The sequence below is a fragment of the Syngnathoides biaculeatus genome, chromosome 19, assembly GCF_019802595.1.
Source record: "Syngnathoides biaculeatus isolate LvHL_M chromosome 19, ASM1980259v1, whole genome shotgun sequence".
NCBI lineage: Eukaryota > Metazoa > Chordata > Actinopteri > Syngnathiformes > Syngnathidae > Syngnathoides > Syngnathoides biaculeatus.
This window is the reverse complement of record NC_084658.1, coordinates 11,856,510-11,874,891: the sequence shown is the minus strand read 5'-3', so window position 1 is coordinate 11,874,891 and position 18,382 is coordinate 11,856,510. Positions and strand designations below refer to the sequence as shown.

Sequence of the window (18,382 nt, the reverse complement as noted above, 5' to 3'; positions counted from 1 at the left end):
TGATCTGTCATTGTTCATTTTCCCTTTGAGTGATTTTGTTGAGTCTTTAAATGTTGTGTAAACATTATGCTGGGTTTAGGTACACAACATTTTAAGTGAAAAGAGGAATATGGAATATCATCCAGCTACACTAAAAGTAACAAAAATTAACCAGCACGCTATGATAGAGCAATGAGGTTCTTTTTAAAAAAAAAAAAAAATAAAGCTCCAACAGGAAAAAAAACAAGTGCTAGAACAAATAAAATCGCTTCAAAATTTTAAAATGATTTAACTTGCAAAAAAAATAAAATAAAATGCTAAGCAAATACTTAACCACGAGTGCAGAGTCAGTGAAACAAGATTACAGAAATGCTTTAAAAAATGTTGACATTAAAAACCAATTCACAACCACATCAGAAATGATCTGATTTCACTTCATTTCTCGTAAAATTCCCATTTATGAGTTAGGTGATAAACCTAACTTTATGCAAAATGTATGCATCTATGCCAGGGATGTATCAAGACAAGCAGAACAATTCAACTTTCTTCCGCGAGATAGCAGAACATAAAGTAAACTGCAATTTAGTGGTCAGCTGATCAAATCCAAATTTCGCACTAAGTAAAATCGTGAGTAATTAACATTATTAAAACATTATTGCTTCAATATGCCGCATCTAAGTTTTTGTAGAATTTACGATTTATGGTGTGACATTTTTTCGTGCGGAGGCCCATAAGTTAAGGAAACGCTGATTGTAATGCATAACTATGACTTGTCGGCCACAAGATGCCGCCAGAGCACCAGATAACAACCTCTCACATTTTTTTTTTTTTTTTTTTTTTAATACAGTACCTTTTGTGAAAACATATACAACTTTTCATTGAATAAATTGTAAAGTCATGGGAACGCCTTGTTTCAACCCAAATCACATTTACCAAAAGTGTAAACTTTACCCACTTTTGCTCCCCTTTTCATGAGCATCTCAGTTAACTCCAAAATAAACATTTTTGATGCATCACCGTATACAATTCATTAAAACTTATTCGCCTGTGCGGATTCTTCAGCCTCCGTAAATTGGCAGTGGCAGGACGCTCTCACACCCCCACCCCCAAACCACATGACACTGACCAGTGTCCGGCTGCTATAAATGCACCCCCGCATTCCTCGCTCGCTCCTTTTCGTTTCCTCGCCCAAGCCGCCTCGACTGAGCGCGTGACTGCCCGCGTGCGTGTGCCGGTCGCGTCCACGAAGCGACGAGGACGTAGCTCGGACTTTCTCCTTCCAAGTCATGGCAGGTATGTGAGCACCCAACGCGGATTTAACCCCCAAAAATACCGCGTTAACGCACAAGTGGCGAGAACTGAGATGTCTAATCCGTGCTCGTGGGGTGTCAAAAAAAATTGTAGAAAACCAAAATTGAGAAGTTATACACCTCCAACGTGTCGGTACTAACGTGGAACTAATTTGTGTACAAATACCAGTGAACTCTTCTGTTCAATATATTGAGTTTGTTGCCAATATGACGTCATCATCCGAACGTGACGTCACGTACATTGTTTACCTTTATTGAGATTAACAGCAACAAGTAACATTTATCATGTAATGTATAATATGTTAATTTGAATGTCTATATGGTCAAGAAATATATAGTGAATAACGTCAGACAATATTCAAAATACAAATAACTGTGAAGCAACTCCAGTCGTAAATACGGACATGCAATCCCCCCCCTCCCCAAAAAAAAAAAAAAAAAAAAAAAAAAAAAAAAAAAAAAAACTCAATTCGACTCGCTTATGCTTCCACAAATTCAGGTCCACTCCTCATCCTGACCTGAAACCAAGACCCACCAGATTCTATCAGTGTCATCTGGAAAAAAAAACAAAACACAAAAAAAACAACACTTTTCCAGGCTTAAATATCCATCAATTTTCTTTGCCGCTTATCCTCACAAGGGTGTGGGAGTGCCGGAGCCGATCCCAGCTGTCAACGGGCAGGAAGCGGGGGTACACCCTGAACTGGTTCCCGGCCAATCGCAGGGCGCGTAGACACAAACAGCCGCATTCACAATCACACCTAGGGGCAATTTAGAGTGTCCAGTTAATGTTTTGTGTTTTTGGGGTGTGGGAGGAAACCAGAGTGCCCAGGGGAAACCCGCGCAGGCAAGGGGGGGACCTGCAAAGTCCACACAGGCGGGGGTCCGGGATCGAACCCGGGACCGCAGAACTGTGTGACAAACTTTAGAGCAAATGTTTCAAAAAACTGCAATTGGCTGACAACCAATCGGAGGTGGACGCCGCCTCTCGCCCAAAGTAACCTGGGATCTTCGAAAGCACACCTGTGACCCGCGACTTACAGGGAAAAACAAAAAAAGTATATTTGTAAAGATGTTTGTCTCGCAATCTATAATTATTGATACCTGTGGTATTTTGCAAAACGAAAACAGGTTAGTAAAACAGAAGGTATTTGTTTTAAACTGGAATGGGGAAAAAACACAGCTGAGCACATAAATCCCCACAGCACGAATGCACCAACAGAAAAAGGGGGGCGTGGAAGGAAGGAGGTCTGGCCAAACATGTCCTGAGCACATCATTTCGACATAAAAGTTTATTACTGTTGGCAAAAACAAAGCTGGTAACCGCCACTAAATGTCACCCGTTGTCCTGGTCCCCCGTCTACAGACCAGGCCTTTGTGACGCTGGCTACCAATGACAGCTATGCGAAGGGAGCCATGGTCCTGGGGCAATCCCTGCGCCGGCACAAAACCTCCAAAAAGCTGGCAGCCCTCGTCGGGCCCCAGGTGTCGGAACCGTGCCGGTAAGGAAGCTCCGTTCCACGGGTGTCAAACTCAAGGCCCGGGGGCCAGATCCGGCCCGCCGCATAATTTTATGTGGCCCAAATCTGTACCAAAATTTCAAATTGTCCAAATCATAAACAAAGCATTTTTTGTGTTACCAAACAACAACAGTTGGAAAACCCCATTACCCTTGATTTCTGATTCCAAAACTAGTTCATAAATGTCACATGTGAATATGATGGGGCGGTTAAAGATTTTTATCATTTCACAGCCATAACAGCCCTTTGAGGGAAACCGCAAGTACAATGTGGCCCGCGACAAAAAATGAGTTTGACACCCCTGCTCTATTCCCACCCGAACCGGCAACCCTGTGCCGTTGTCTGACGCTTCGAAAAAAAAAAACCGTCAGGTCCGTACTGAGGAGGATTTTCGACGAGGTTCGGCTGGTCGACGTGCTGGACAGCCGAGACGCGGCCCACCTGGCGCTGATGAAAAGGCCCGAATTGGGCGTCACTTTCACCAAACTCCATTGCTGGACCCTCACGCACTACTCTAAATGTGTCTTCATGGATGCGGACACTCTGGTGAGACCACGAGAGCACAAAAAAAAAAAACGTCTAATTTTTTTTTTTTTTTTTAAAAAAGGTGTGCGAGCATACATTGTGGCTCTGTTTTTGTGTGCCCTTCAGGTGCTTTCGAATATAGACGAGCTCTTTGACCGAGAGGAACTGTCAGCCGCCCCGGATCCCGGCTGGCCCGACTGCTTCAACTCGGGCGTGTTTGTTTATCGTCCATCTGTGGAGACTTATGACAAACTGCTTCAGTACGGCACAGAAGAGGGCACCTTTGACGGTAAGCAGTCATGCACATCTTGTGCAGCGGGGGTGGGGGTGGGGGCTTTTCCCAGCTTGTTCATATTTTGGGTTCCAAAGGAGTTTGTTTTAAAAATATATATATACAAGCAGACATTACACCATACTTTGGTTGGAGCCTGACGTTGACTATGATCCAGGGCCACTCCGTCGCCATCATAAACCCTTTACTGGGGGGACGGGGGGGGGGGGTCCCTCGATTTACAGTTGTGTAGCCATACCGCGAAGACATAAATCAAAGATCCCTAATATTAACTGTCCTGGCAATGAAACCGCTGTCAATATTAAAATTCCAACCAGTACAACCTTGACGACTTTCATCTTTAAGAGGTTCCGCTCGACGTGGAAGTTGAATCTAAATCCGTCCAGGGGTGGGCCTGAAGCAACCCCCCCGTTTGCTAACTGCCTTTCTATAAATAGGACCATTATTGACAAACGGAACATCGTGCCGCATTCAAACGATCCATAGCACAAACGCATTAGCAACGTTTTTAAAACCGTAGCTGCTCGGCCCTTGAGAGCCATTAGACTGCCCATTGACCAATGAAAGGGTTAATCGCCCAAATACAATTTGATATGTCGGTACCGTTTGTGTCACAAATCACCTTTGTACAATAAAATGTAAAATTTTGCTTTGAGCTTTAACTGGTGGGAGGGAGGGTAATACCGTCAAGCACCAAAAATGTGAATCTATTTTTTTTATACACTTTTGGGTAACATCTCTCGTCGGTACGGAAATCTAATGTAAACCGAGCCGTAGACCCTCTCTTGAGGGGCATCGAGTCCTTGGGAACAGGACGCTAAAGCAGCCGTGTTGATCTTTTTGCCCCAAGTCAAGCCGTTATTGGGCCGGCTGCCTCAAAGATAAAGCCCCCGCTTCAACTCGCCGTTTGCCCAAGTTATTTGCAGGCGCTCGCTAATGGACGTTCCCAAACAGAAAATGGTGTACGGTCGTCAGTGTGGCCTTGCTTCAGGTTTACTGTGCGGATTAGCACTTGGGGGTGGGGGCTGTATTTGCTGTATTCCCGCCATCATTGCCCCCAAAAGTTTTAGCTGGAGTTGAACAGGGTGTTTTTGTGTGGGCTGGTGCATGAGTGGAAGCTGCTTTGAGCTTTTAAGATGGATGACACTTGAGATTTTGATTGGTATTAAAAATAGTTAAAATAGTAAAAGGAATCTAGCATCTCAAAGCAAACATTATCACCGTAATTCCCGGCCTTATAAGCCGCGACTTTTTTCCACACGCTTTCTTATGCGGTGAATTTGTGCATTTTTTTTTCCTAATGGCCGCTAGGGGGCACTGGAGTGGAAAAGGGAACAGTGAGAACGGTGGAATATATGTGCCGATGAAGTGACTTTTACCCGTCTGGCCCCGTTAGCGCTGCGCTAGCGTGTTACTGCTGTGTCTCGGTGATTTTAACAGTATGGTTTTTTTGAACTGGCCCTGTTAGCACGGCTACGCTAGAGTTAGCATTAGCATGGCTGAGCTAGCATTAAACTGTGTGTGTCTTTCTTTGTGAATATCTCGTGTTTCAATGTGGGCACTTGCGGCTTTTACACGGCTGCTGCCTATGCAAGTACCAAATAGTATTTCCTTTATAAATGTACTGGGTGAGGCTTATAGCCAGGTGCGCTCTGTAGGCCGGAAATTACGGTAATATGTCACCCATTTTTTTCAAAACATGATGACCCAGGTGATGAAAACAATGCGTTCGTACTGCTTTGATGGTAATAACTCCATAATTGGCCGTCGTTCCATTTCCCAACTCTGTCAGTGCATGGCTCAGGCAAACTTGATTTGCAATCATAAATATCAAACAGGTGTTTTCCGAGCAGATCGTCAGGGAGAAATGAAAATCACTCAAGACAACCCGCACCATGGGAAAAAAAAAAAAAAAAAAAAAAAAAAAAAAAAAAAAAAAAAAATCGCTCGGGATAATCTTTTCAGGACAGCCGATAATTTGGCCTGAGCTGACTTCGGCTGTTTATTTTCAACCCAATTATCGTTAAGTGCGTACCTCGCTCGGGTCTCAAATGGGTCTTTTTATAAACCCGTTCGGGCAGAGGGCTCCGCTACTCTACAAAGCGGTGAAATGGCAGGGAAATGTGAGCCATATTATCATTCTCATTTGCAAATTATTCTATTTATTAAAAAAACAAAAAAAGATTTGGATAAGGTAATAAGCACGACATAAACCAGACTGCACCCCGAGCTGTCTTCCGCATTGCATTTATGTAACCAAAGTCAGCTGTGAGTAGGGCCGAGTGTCTGCCTGGCCCTCCACTTGAAGACCCCACCCACCCCGAGCGACATCATTTGCAGACTTTGAAAACGAGCGTTAACGCAAAGAGAACTTCATCAACCGTGCCCTTAAAAGTTCACGGCGAATATCAGCAAAGCGGCGCCGGTGCATTACCTGAATTATTTCCATCCCTTGAGGGATAAATGTTATCTTGTCGAAAAATAGGAAGCTCTAAAACTGCACAAGGTGTCACCGCCGTAAACCAAATGAGGGATGAAACGATGCGCTTGAAACTCTTCTAAAAGCAACGGAAGTCAATTAAGATGCCGGCGCTAACTACCTTCCTTGCTTGATGACTTACAAGCATTACTTGCGGAATATTTCACCGCGGGAAGTTGTATATCGCTACCATAATGGGGTAAGGGGCAATTAACAAAGAACGGCGTTATAGCCGTTATAATCTTTAAAAGTATGCGACGCACCCCCGCTGGCGTTTAAACAGATGCTAGGAGTGTAGATGCGTTTTGTTTTGGTGGTTTTATGAAGGAAAATGACTCATGAAACGTCGCAAATGCAATTAAACCGTGAAGAATGGTAAAAACCCAATCAAAAATCCAGGGTGCGCCCGCTCGGATGTTTTCACTTTAGGCTGATTGTTTGTCATTGTCAAAAAAAACAAACAAAAAAAATCCCTCAGATAAAGGCCCGCGCACGCTACCTACCCCGCAATGTTGCCCTCAGGAGTGGGTGTAAGACTAAAAAAAAAAAAAAAAAGTTTGGAGTTTACTTACTAGCTTCCAAAAACTCAATTCATTTTGCTCAAAACTACAATGTTCACAAGCTTTATGGCATGATGAACTTCATAACTGACATCGGGAATTGGCACTGTATTCACAGGCGGACTCGCTGCACATATTTTAGTATTTTAACAGGGTGGTCGTTGTCCGAACGACAGGTGAGCTGTCGTTGTCAAACCCCTGTTTCAATAAATTTATGGCGAGGCGAAAGTAAGGAAGACTCCCTATTTATAGCGACACATTGATCTTTGATATTTGCCACACTTAGGAAGAGGGTTCGGTGTCGACTGTAATGCACATGTGATACATACTGTAAGCTCTGGCCAGCAACTGTGAAAACTAGCTGTATACACATACCTCTGCCTATTACAAAAACAATGTGCTCACGACTGAGCGTTTCAGATAAGGAAACATAGATAAGAGAGAGTGGGAATGTTTTTTTGGGACCAACCAGTGTCAGAATCGTCACGATTCACGAGGGCTTGTAAAAACAAGAGAAATTCCTGTAATAGTTTGACTTCATTCAGAAACAGCTCCTGGAGAAGTTTCGAATAGCCTTTGTTCCCCGATACAAGGTCCTAATCAGTCAATCCCAGATGCGACTGATCAAAAGTTATTCTTCCCGGTCACTCTAGAAAAAGATGAATCAGTCATGGTTGCCTGGCTTCTGTGTTTCAGGGGGAGACCAGGGGCTTCTCAACGGGTTCTTCGGCGACTGGGCCACGGCTGACATTTCAAAACATCTCCCCTTCATCTACAACCTCAGCAGCATCGCCATTTATACCTATTTACCAGCCTTCAAGCGGTATGTGTCGAACCCGTTCGCTGACGTATTGGTGCGAGCGCCCTAAATTCTTGAAGTGGTGGGGGGGGGGGGGGTCGTACTCGTGTTGTTGTAAAGGTTGCGAGTCAAACGCTTGGGTTGTCGCCCTCTTTGGGCACATAGCTATAAAAGAGGCACGTGGTACGGGCTGCCTTTCAATTGCAGCAGCGTAGGAAAGCGTAAAATTCTACTACCGGGCACAGGAAAGTGTCTGCTGGAGCGGTGACGAAGCATAAGCAAATCACGATCTCGTAATCACATGCTGACACGGAGTCCAGAGCAAGACGAGTAGTGGGACACCTGAGACTCCGGGTCAGGTATCCACCCCAACAGCTGATAGCAAATCCCCAAATAGAGTCGTTTATTTAAAGACCTTTTATGTTTACCACTCGGGGAGGTCATTGTGCGCCCACTCTTCAGTGCTTGTGGCCATGACCCCCCCCCCCCCCCAATTTGGAAACAAATCTCATTTACAAGCTCTCTTGTTTTGTTTTTCCTGGAAACGGAATGGCAATGATGATCGCGTTTTCGCCGGTCGGAGCCGGAATGATGGACATGTGTTTACCCGTCGCCGCTTGTCAGCTTTAGCCGATGTATTACCGAGGCAAGGGGAAATGTGCTCGTACTAAAGTGACATCGATCCACATTTTTGGCAAAAATATAAATAAAAACATTTTGTTGTTGTATATAAAGTAATAATTTATATTTTTTAGATGTATATTTTCTACCTTTAAGAAATGCAATTAATAAAATTATTTTTGAGGAATAAAAGGTAATACAGTTGGGATTTAAATTCAAATTCTTACCAGCTCAAAGATGTATTTTTTTAATAGTCATTTTTCTGTGTTTTTTCCCTAGATTATGCTTTGCAAAAATACATTTCTATTAGTATATTTGATTTGAAACACCGTATTACGAGAATTTTCTATATTTTTATGGCAAAAGTTTTTTTTGAGATTCAAATAATGAAATCAAAACTAATCTTAAAAATAGTCATATTTGAGCTAAAGAGCCACATACGGCATTTGCGTTATATTTTCAAGATAGTCATTTATTTTTGTGATTATAGTTGTAACATTACTCAAAGTTATATTTGAGGAACAAGAAGTTATATTTCAAGATATTTTTTTCTTAAGAAAATAAAGAAGAACTTAACCTCCATTGACTTTGCCTGGTCTCATTTCAGCTACGGCAGCAATGCCAAGGTGGTCCACTTCCTGGGGAAGACCAAACCGTGGAGCCACGGCTTGGAGGCAAAAACCAAAGCGATCTCCGGGGGGGCGCACCCCTCCTTCCTCCTGGACTGGTGGGGTTTGTACTCCACCAGTGTGATGCCAATGCTGCAGGAGGAATACGGGGACCAGCCCTTCCACACGGAATGCGTCGAGGAGGTAACCACCGCCCTCCGCGTTTTTGAATCGTCGCGTTCTTCAAGTCAAGATCGATGATGTAAATGTGATTGTTGTTATGTATTTCTGGTGGTGGATGATGTCCCTGCCTTTCCCGTAAAGTTCCCCTACACTGACATGGTTACTTTTGGGAGCGCACAGGTACGAAAGAAGCTCAACACAAAGCTTTGTTGGCTTAGCTGCGACTTCACACCAGAGCTTCTGCGACACTCATTTCAGCAGACTTTTTTTTTTTTTTAATTTTTGTTGTTTTTAAACTGACTTCCAATTTTGACTCACGGGTTGCTTTCACTGGTTTGCTCAGGCGGTGGAGGAGAGCCTGGCGTCCGTGGCCGCCGCCCTCCACCTGTCGCCGCCGCCGCAGCAGCACGAGCACCAGCAGCACCAGCAGCACCAGCAGGCGTCCTCAGAAGAACGCAAGCAGAAATGGGAGCAAGGCCAGGCGGACTACATGGGGACGGACTCCTTTGATAATATCAAGACGAAGCTCGATACTTTCCTCAAATGAGGAGGGAACGAAAAGAACGCACTTAAACTTCTGTGACAGACATACAAGTGCATCACAATACATGAGAATTTATTTTGTATAAAAGTTCATTTCTCTCTCCAATTTGAGATTTAAAAAATAATTACAATGAGCCCCACATATTCACAGGATGGCAAAGACTTTTTTTTTTTTTAATTTTTGTTGTTTTTAAACTGACTTCCAATTTTGACTCACGGGTTGCTTTCACTGGTTTGCTCAGGCGGTGGAGGAGAGCCTGGCGTCCGTGGCCGCCGCCCTCCACCTGTCGCCGCCGCCGCAGCAGCACGAGCACCAGCAGCACCAGCAGGCGTCCTCAGAAGAACGCAAGCAGAAATGGGAGCAAGGCCAGGCGGACTACATGGGGACGGACTCCTTTGATAATATCAAGACGAAGCTCGATACTTTCCTCAAATGAGGAGGGAACGAAAAGAACGCACTTAAACTTCTGTGACAGACATACAAGTGCATCACAATACATGAGAATTTATTTTGTATAAAAGTTCATTTCTCTCTCCAATTTGAGATTTAAAAAATAATTACAATGAGCCCCACATATTCACAGGATGGCAAAGACTTTTTTTTTTTAAACTTTTTTTTTTTTTTTTTGCTTGTGGGGGTTATAACTATTCAACTATTTTTGCGCTCATTTTGTTACCGGGGAACCACGTCGAAGTGGACCCGAGGAGCTTTCTTTTCAACAAAAGTGCCATCTTGTGGCGTCTTGGTGCCAAAGGACTATGTTCAAGTAGGTTGATGAGATGAATTTAGACAAAAGTAATGATTTGCTGCCTCGCCCTGTTGGCATCAATAGGCAATTATAAACTTTTTTTTTTTTTTGGGGGGGGGGGGAGATCCAATTATTTGTGGATTTTTGCTTTTTGTAGCATGGTGTAAACCCAATCTCCCTCAAATAGCAAATAGGGAAGATTATACAGCTTCATGAAACAGGAAAATATTTTCCAAAAGGCCAGTCCCGACATTGAAAATTTTATAGTGAAGGCAACCACAAATTACGTTTGAAAAAATCACTATCATAAAATCATCCTGCAACATTACCCTTAAAGATGGGTGACTGATGACTTCACTTTTGGAAAAACAAACAAGTGCACATGTCCATGCCCTGATGACTCTTAACAAGCCAGGCTCGACTTGGGCTCCTCCCCAGCACTCAAACATTTTAGACAGGGCTTTGGCGGCATCTTCTGGCACCTTAGGGTGTCTCAGAAAGCGCGAAAACTGCAATCGGCCACACACATAGGTCAATTTTTTTCCCCCAATAGTGGACAGGGACTACACTGTAGCGTATCAGTATTGCTATTAATTTTTGTTTTATTTGCTGTAAACTATAATCAACTAAATAATCTACCGAGAAACAGTACTGTTTGGTGAATCTATACTATGCAAGTTTCACTTTTTCCAAAAATCAAACAACTGGAATATATGAACTTTTATTCCATCTTCCATTTCAGTGACATGTAACTACAGAATATAGCCCGACCCCTTCTCCCCAGAGTTCATATTTGTGTTCTCCCATTATTTATGTTTTGATTGGCACATGCTGCCATTGAAAGCTGAAGAAAGCCTTTGTACTTATGTTTTTTTGCACATGACATAACATTTACCTGTACATTCTTTCATTTTTTTTTTTTTAAATCACCTGAGCATGATCACAAACTGTCGAACGGATCAAATGTTTACAGTCAATTTGCAAGCCTTGTGAGCATGTGCATGCTATGCCGTGCAGTTCGACATTTTACTTGACCAGGATGTGTGGCAATATCTTTCATCCGGAAATATTGATTTAAATAAATCCCCAAAAAACTTTTGCAAATAGGAATGGGCTAAAGTGTGTTTATTTCAACAATCCCATGTTATAGTTAATGAACGTTAAACTCTCTCAGTCAAGTCTGTATGATCCAGATAATGCAAATAAACAGTATTATTGGATTTTTTCCATGTACTATTTAAGCACGAGCCATTGTAAATTTGAGAAAAGTAGTATGATTGCGATTGAAGTTGTAATATGAGAATAAAGTTAATATTTTCCAGTTACAAAGTTGTACGTTTTCAAGATTCAGTCATGTTATTGTATTTTCAAGATTTTGCATGCATCTTCAAGTATTTTTTTCAGTGAATTGTAAGCAATATTTCCAAGACTGAAAAGTAAATATGAGATGAACTCCTATTTTGAAGATAAAATTCCTAATGTAAAAAATCAATTAAACTATCTCGAATACACACAACTTTGAACTTATGGGACAAAAGTTTCATCTGGAAATATGTTATTATATCACCGATGCAAGCTCTTTATTTGTGCTTCGTTTTAATTGTGCTGGTTGAGGGTCCGAGGCGAAAATGAACTTTGAAAAAAAACGGAGGAAGATGCGTGACTAGCGTACTTCCGGTTTCGATCACTGTAGTTTTCGAAATGTCGCTAATTTATCTAAAATAGCCACATTGGCACCTGACGTGCAAAAAATAAGGTGAACATTTTTTTCCCTCGATATAAGTGTTCTATAAGTCTTTAACCCATTCAACGTCGGCTTTCTATAGGCGTGTCCCGGAACGTAAATGCATCATTAGGCTAAAATGGCGCCGCTGCCCGCGCTCCGAGTGTGGCTTCTCGTCTCCTTGTCCGCGTTCGTCACGGTGTCCCTGGGCTTCGGACTCCCAGCCCTCCTGAACGCCGCCACGGGACTGCTGGGAGTGCCGGAGGCGAGCGTGAGCGAGTGCGTGGTGGTGTGCTATGTGCTCTTCGTCCTGTACGTCGCGACCCCGCGGATTCCCAGAGGACTGGTGGAGGTAATTTGTGGGGGCCGTGAACGCATCACCGGTCATCATATCACGAGTGGTTTCTTGCCTCGGATTTTCCAACTTTTTCGGGTTCCGGGAAACTTTAAAAACATTAGAAATATTTCCGAGGAAACCTCTCACACTGACATGTGTACTCCAATATGCCATCGGAACTAAAAAGTTGCATATTTATAGTGATTGTTCATGGTTTTAGCTTTGCATTCACATTACCCAAAAAAGTGCAAAAAAAAAAAAAAACTATTTACATGAACGACATTGCCTCTCAAGGTAAACATTTGTAATATTATTGTTCTATTTATATTACAGATTATATTGTGGAATGCATAATTGTTTCCTTTGGAACCTGTCACTCAGCCATTTGCTGAAAAAACTCACCTATTTGCGAGTCAGCGGAGTTTCGTTGTCTGACAACTGACTGGCAAACAGGAAACTAGTCATTGGTGTCAAGGAAGTACATTGAAGTGGGAACTACAGTATAAACTTTTTTTTTTTTTTTTTACAGGGGTATTCAGATTTTGTTTTGTTTGCTATTTTCCATAGAGCTCGTCTCTATCTATATTATTGTACTGTATTTTTTTTATGCACATTTAGTTCTATTTGTGGAGGTTGTCAGAGTTATGCAACGATGTGTCACAAGAAATACCAGAAGTTGCAACTCAGCCAAAGCTGTGAAGAGTACTTGCTGTATCATGTTTTTTTATTATTATTATTACTTGACTGCCAACTATTTCGCAACGCCCACGAGGGGATACACTACTCTGAACACGATATTAGTGTCACGTTTGTTGCAGGTGACTGGCAAAGCGGTGTTCGTCACGGGTTGTGACGGCGGCTTCGGTCTGGCGCTCGCCAAACATCTGCACGAACTTGGCTTCACGGTCTTTGCCGGATGCCTGCTTAAGGTGAGCGCGGCACTCGGGTTGCAAAGCGTGTCAGGCTTCTACAGGGCAGGGTTAGCGTGACAATACATGTTCTTTTTTTTTTTATTATTCATCATTTTAGGGTGGGAAAAGAAAGTTATTTCAATAAAAGCTTCTGTGATTTCCTTTTCAATTATTGGAGTATCAAGCAAGGGTTAGGGTTCCAAAATTTTGCCATCAAGGCAAATGTTACGGTTGCATCGAAGGTTTGGACGGGCCTCAAAGTAACATTTCAAGTAGGGATGAGGTGTTCAAAAGATGATTAAAATTTTAAATAGGGATTCAAGGTAACTCCGGTCTCTTCCCACGTCACAAAAACACGCAACATTAACTGGACACTCTAAATTGCCCCTAGGTGCGATTGCGAGTGCGGCTGTTTTTCTCAATGTGCCCTGCGATGGGCTGGCAACCAGTTCGGGGTGTTCCTCGCCTATTGCCCTTTGACAGCTGGGATAGGCTCCGGCGCTCCCCGCGACCCTTGTGAGGATAAGCAGCAAAAAAAAAAAAAAAAAAAAAGGATGGATGGATTCAGGATAGAGATGTGGTTTGAAAGCCAGCGTTTCAAGCCTAAGAGTCGTGTTTTGAATCATGGGTTTGACATCGTTTATACGACTTTACACAAGGGTCAAAGTTTGAAATTAACGTTTCAAGACCAGTGTTAATGTAACTCAGTATTTTTTGCAAAAAGTACAACTTTTAGGATTTTTCATAATTTAGATTTTTTTTTGTCAATTACATTCTCTATTTGGACCGTTATCGTAAAATTCAAGACTTTTATTCTCAACATGACTTTTCTCGTAAAATTACATCCATCCATTTTCTTCGCCGCTTATCCTCACAGGGGTCGCGGGGAGTGCTGGAGCCTATCCCAGCTGTTAACGGGCAGGAGGACACCCTGAACTGGTTGCCGGCCAATCGCAGGGCACATCGAGACAAACAGCCGCACTCACAAATCACACCTAGGGGCAATTTAGAGCATCCAATTAGCCGTAATATATATATATCAATTACGGTCAAACTAATTGCCACGTCATTCATAAACTCAAAAATTTGTATGCCTTTTAAGAACGATAAAAGTTGCTTAACAAAACAAAAGGCTAAATGTTGAAAATAACTTGGAGATGAAATCAGGAAAAAGTCATGTTAGTGTCATTTCTGTTATTACAGAAAACTCTTGGATCTCTTGATAAAATTTTGGAACTACAGTAGTTATATATGTTAAAAAAAAGTTGGACCAATTTCGAAAAAGGGGTACAGCCTTCTGTTGATGACAAAATTCGATTCCGATGCCTCCCTGTAGTCTGTTTCCATTGTGCACAAATGAGGTTACCACGTCTTGTGATGAGCTACAAAATGGAGGATAGTTTCTCTGCAGGATAAAAGTGGAGAAGGTGCCAAGATCCTGGAAAAATTGCGCTCGGAGCGCATGAAGGTGGTCCAGTTAGACGTGCGCAGCGACGAGCAGGTGGACCGTGCCGCCCGGTTCGTCCGAGACAACCTTGAGGACTCGGAGAGAGGTAGAACAACCGGAGTCGACGCGCATCTTTGTTTTTCTGGTAACTTTCCGCCGGCGTGATACGTCGTGTAGGTTTGTGGGCGCTGATCAACAACGCCGGCGTGTCTACGTTCGGAGGAGTGGAGTTCACCTCGATGGACGCCTACAAGGAGGTTTCAGAGGTCAACCTGTGGGGCACCATACGGATCACCAAAAGGCTTCTGCCGCTCATTCGCCGGGCGCAAGGTGGGGCTGGGGTGGGTGTGGGGGCAATTAATCCGCTCAAGTACGCCGGCTATGGATTTGCTTCCAGAGAAAAATGCATTGTTTCCACTAAGACTATATGAAGTTGCCGCCATTTTTCTATTCAGTCACTTGGGAGCAAGCAAAAACAATACATTTCAAATGAGAAATGCATATTTCATTTCTCAACCACGTCAGTTGAGCAATGGAACTGTGAACTGTGGTCTTCGGTTTAGAGCGAAAAAGAGAATTCAAAATTCTAATTGAGGTTAAAGGATGCCCCTCCAGTTTTACATATTTCTTGTTCATTGTTGTATTTCTCTGCACAGGGCGCGTGGTAAACGTGTCCGACTTGTACGGCCGAATGGGAAATATCGCGCAGTCGCCCGTCTGCGTGTCCAAATACGGCGTGGAAGCGTTTTCCGACTGCCTCCGCTACGAGATGAAGTCCTGGGGCGTCAAGGTGTCCGTCGTCGAGCCGGGGAACTTCGCCGCCGGCACCCTGAGCCGCGACGTCTTGGCCGGCACGGCCAACAAACTGTGGGCCGAGGCGCCGCCGGACGTCAGGGAGGATTACGGTAAATCCCGCTTCGAACAGACCGTGGCGCTGATGCGCTCGCAGATCAACGGCGGACAGAAAGATGAGAGTCCCGTGCTGGATGATATCACGGACGCCGTCGCGTCCAAGCGTCCGTACGCCCGGTACAACCCCATGGAACCGCACTGCTGGATCCGAGTGCAGCTGATGACGCACCTTCCTTCCGCGCTTTCTGACTTGCTCTATTTCTAAAACGCCGACGTTCCAGAACTTTTGGCCTTTCATTGATCAAGCCTTAAATTGCAATCATTTTTTAAAAAGTAAATTAATGCACTTTGTATCGTTACTCCGGCGCCCCAGACATAACATCGGAGGAACAAAATGTATCTATATTGTGGCCACATTGTAGAACTATTGGTTGAACAGAATGTGCGGGCATGACAGCCACAAAATACTTATTTGTGGGTTTAAGGAACAACTTCGACATCTGGTAAGAAATAAGCAAGCGGCCCTCCAATAGAAACCGCAATACGCAGCGATGACCTTCAAGTAAGGGTTTTCTAATTCCGAAAATAAATCTTCCGTCCATTGTTGTTAGCTGGGCCTCTTCCTCGCCATTTTTCGAGCGCAATTTGCTTACCGAAGCATCCAGCACAAACCATAGCGCGTTTGTGCCAACATATTAGTATCTTGTGTGCACGTTAAGCTTGTTTCATAGCCGCAAATGATCCCGCTCACATCTGTTATTTCTGGGGCGCCATATGCTGGAGATTAAATCAGTACTTTTTAGTGTTGTCCACCAGCAAAAATGTAATGCGTTGAAAAAAAAAATGCTGTTATATAATCATTTGGGTGTGGGGGGGGATCATGATTTATCTGCTTTTCTTTGTTTTTGTGTATGGCCCACAGTGGCTCTAAATCAGTACCAAAAATATCATGCTCAAAGTCAAAGTTTACTGAAAGTGTGGTGGCTCAGGTTTGGGAGAAGGTCTGAAGAGATTTTTGTTTGTGTTCTCAGATCCTGCAACTCATTAGTTAATTATATTAAGATCATAATCACAGGGATTGAGTGATTTCATTTCATGAATTAATCAAAATGTAATATATGGACCCTGACAGGAAAAAAACAAAAGACTTTTTCATCCCTGAATTACATGAATCAAAATTGGATTCAAAATTTATAGGTCGAGCCGTAACGGAAACCGCCATCAGGGGGCGTGCTAGGATCACACCGACGTGAAGTGCAAAAAAATGTTTTAATTTAGAATTTATTCAGCAACCAGTGTGTGGTTTCATCCTATTGGCAGGGACATTTTGTTCGGAGAAAAATATTCAACTCGAAAACGTACTCGACTGCAAATCCCACTTGAATGATGCACAATAATAATTTAATAAAGTAATTTTCATAGACTGCAATTGATTGAATTACTGTGTTAGCATATTAGCATAGGTATACCAAGATACTCGTCGGAACACGAGTGCCCTCTGGATTACTTTATAGAGATGTTACTTTTCCCAATCGTTTTAAAGGTATTAAATATCAACGAAACCATACAAAGTGTACACATTTCGTATGAATGAAAATATAATTGTAGGAAAAGAAAGTGAACGAGTTACTGTAAAGCATTCAACGCCCACTAGAGTTCACTCTTATCACAATAATTTGTCGATACAGGTCCTGGTGGAATAGTAGCACTCATTGATATTGCTTGTTTGGTCATAAACGCTTAGCATGAGAATATTTCAATTTGGCAGACCAAAACTAACCTCAGATACCATAAATATTAGGGCATATGAGTTTAGTGTTCGTCTACATTAGCCAGGAATGACGCCATAGTTTGCTTACCTTGAGGCATCCAGGTGCTGTCGTCAAACGTTTCGGGGAAAATGGAACAAATGTGGCTGTAGTTTGTTTTATGTGCTTGGTGGTTGGCCTTGTCACAACGGCAGCTCCTCCATTCCGGCGTTGAAAGCTTGTCGACCGGTCGTAACCTTTTACACTTCGCCTTTCAACTTCTCGCCATGTTTAAAGTGCCTCAATCACAAGTGTTCAGAAAAGGAGGGGCGTGAAGTCGGACCAATCAGCTCGAGGGCCCGCCTACACGCTGATCGGATTGGTCCTTTGTCGCTTTTACAAGGGATTGACGTTATTTTTATCCAACCCCTTTTGAGCACTCATGGCCCGCTTTTGCAATTGGACAGCAACAAAACAATTATTAAAAAGTAATCAAATTTGAAAACACGTAATATTTTAAATCATGCTGGTACATTTGAATAGTTGAGTACATTAAAACAATTACACGCCTTTGTTTGATGTAATTTATTATGTCTTTGAAGCGCTAATAAACTGAGTTATAACACCTGAAGACGACCGCTGAGTTAAAAACAGCAATAAGAGTATGACAATAAATTTCACAGCACTGCTTTTTTTTTTTAATCATTCCACAACAGCATGAAGCTGTTTGCTTGACTATCGCTCAGAGGGTTGAAGTGGGGGGAATAAAATATGAGCAGCACAAAAGCACCAACGTCGAGTGACTTCCGATGTTTTTGAAGCAGATTTTTTTTATTCTGTAGAGCTCCTCGCGCGGCCGCTATCGGTGCAAAGAGACAAAAGCCACGGCCGTTATACGCAAATCTAAAAAAAAAAAAAAGGAAAAAAAAAAGCAGGGAGATTATACGATGTCATTCTTGTATTCGAATACCGACATTTACATGAAATCTTTACACATCTACTGTGTCTACACTTACAAAAGAAAAAATGAAAACGGTAAAATAAAAAATGTGACACTTGAGGTGCTCGTGACGCGTTACATCACATCTGTAACGTCTCTGCGAAATATTTCTCTCAGCTGTACATGTAGGCATTCACTTAAGGTTGCTACATAAGGACACTTCAAAACTACACACGATGGACATGATATACACATG

At 42.8% G+C, this 18,382-nt stretch overlaps 2 protein-coding genes across 2 annotated transcripts; both read left to right on the top strand.

The window, feature by feature from the left end:
- Positions 1–1,134: 1,134 nt before the first annotated feature.
- On the top strand, positions 1,135–9,589 carry gyg1b (glycogenin 1b). The gene is made up of 7 exons (XM_061805899.1): positions 1,135–1,272; positions 2,656–2,791; positions 3,181–3,355; positions 3,461–3,623; positions 7,362–7,488; positions 8,693–8,897; positions 9,220–9,589. The coding sequence occupies exons 1-7, from the start codon at positions 1,266–1,268 to the stop codon at positions 9,421–9,423; spliced, it is 1,017 nt and encodes a 338-aa protein (XP_061661883.1). The 5' UTR covers positions 1,135–1,265; the 3' UTR covers positions 9,424–9,589.
- Positions 9,590–9,640: 51 nt separating this feature from the next.
- On the top strand, positions 9,641–16,867 carry bdh1 (3-hydroxybutyrate dehydrogenase, type 1). Its single transcript, XM_061805898.1, has 6 exons — positions 9,641–11,924; positions 11,995–12,243; positions 13,047–13,157; positions 14,551–14,692; positions 14,764–14,916; positions 15,243–16,867. Exons 2-6 carry the CDS (start codon positions 12,031–12,033, stop codon positions 15,701–15,703), a joined length of 1,080 nt encoding a protein of 359 aa, XP_061661882.1. The 5' UTR covers positions 9,641–11,924; positions 11,995–12,030; the 3' UTR covers positions 15,704–16,867.
- Positions 16,868–18,382: the final 1,515 nt, after the last annotated feature.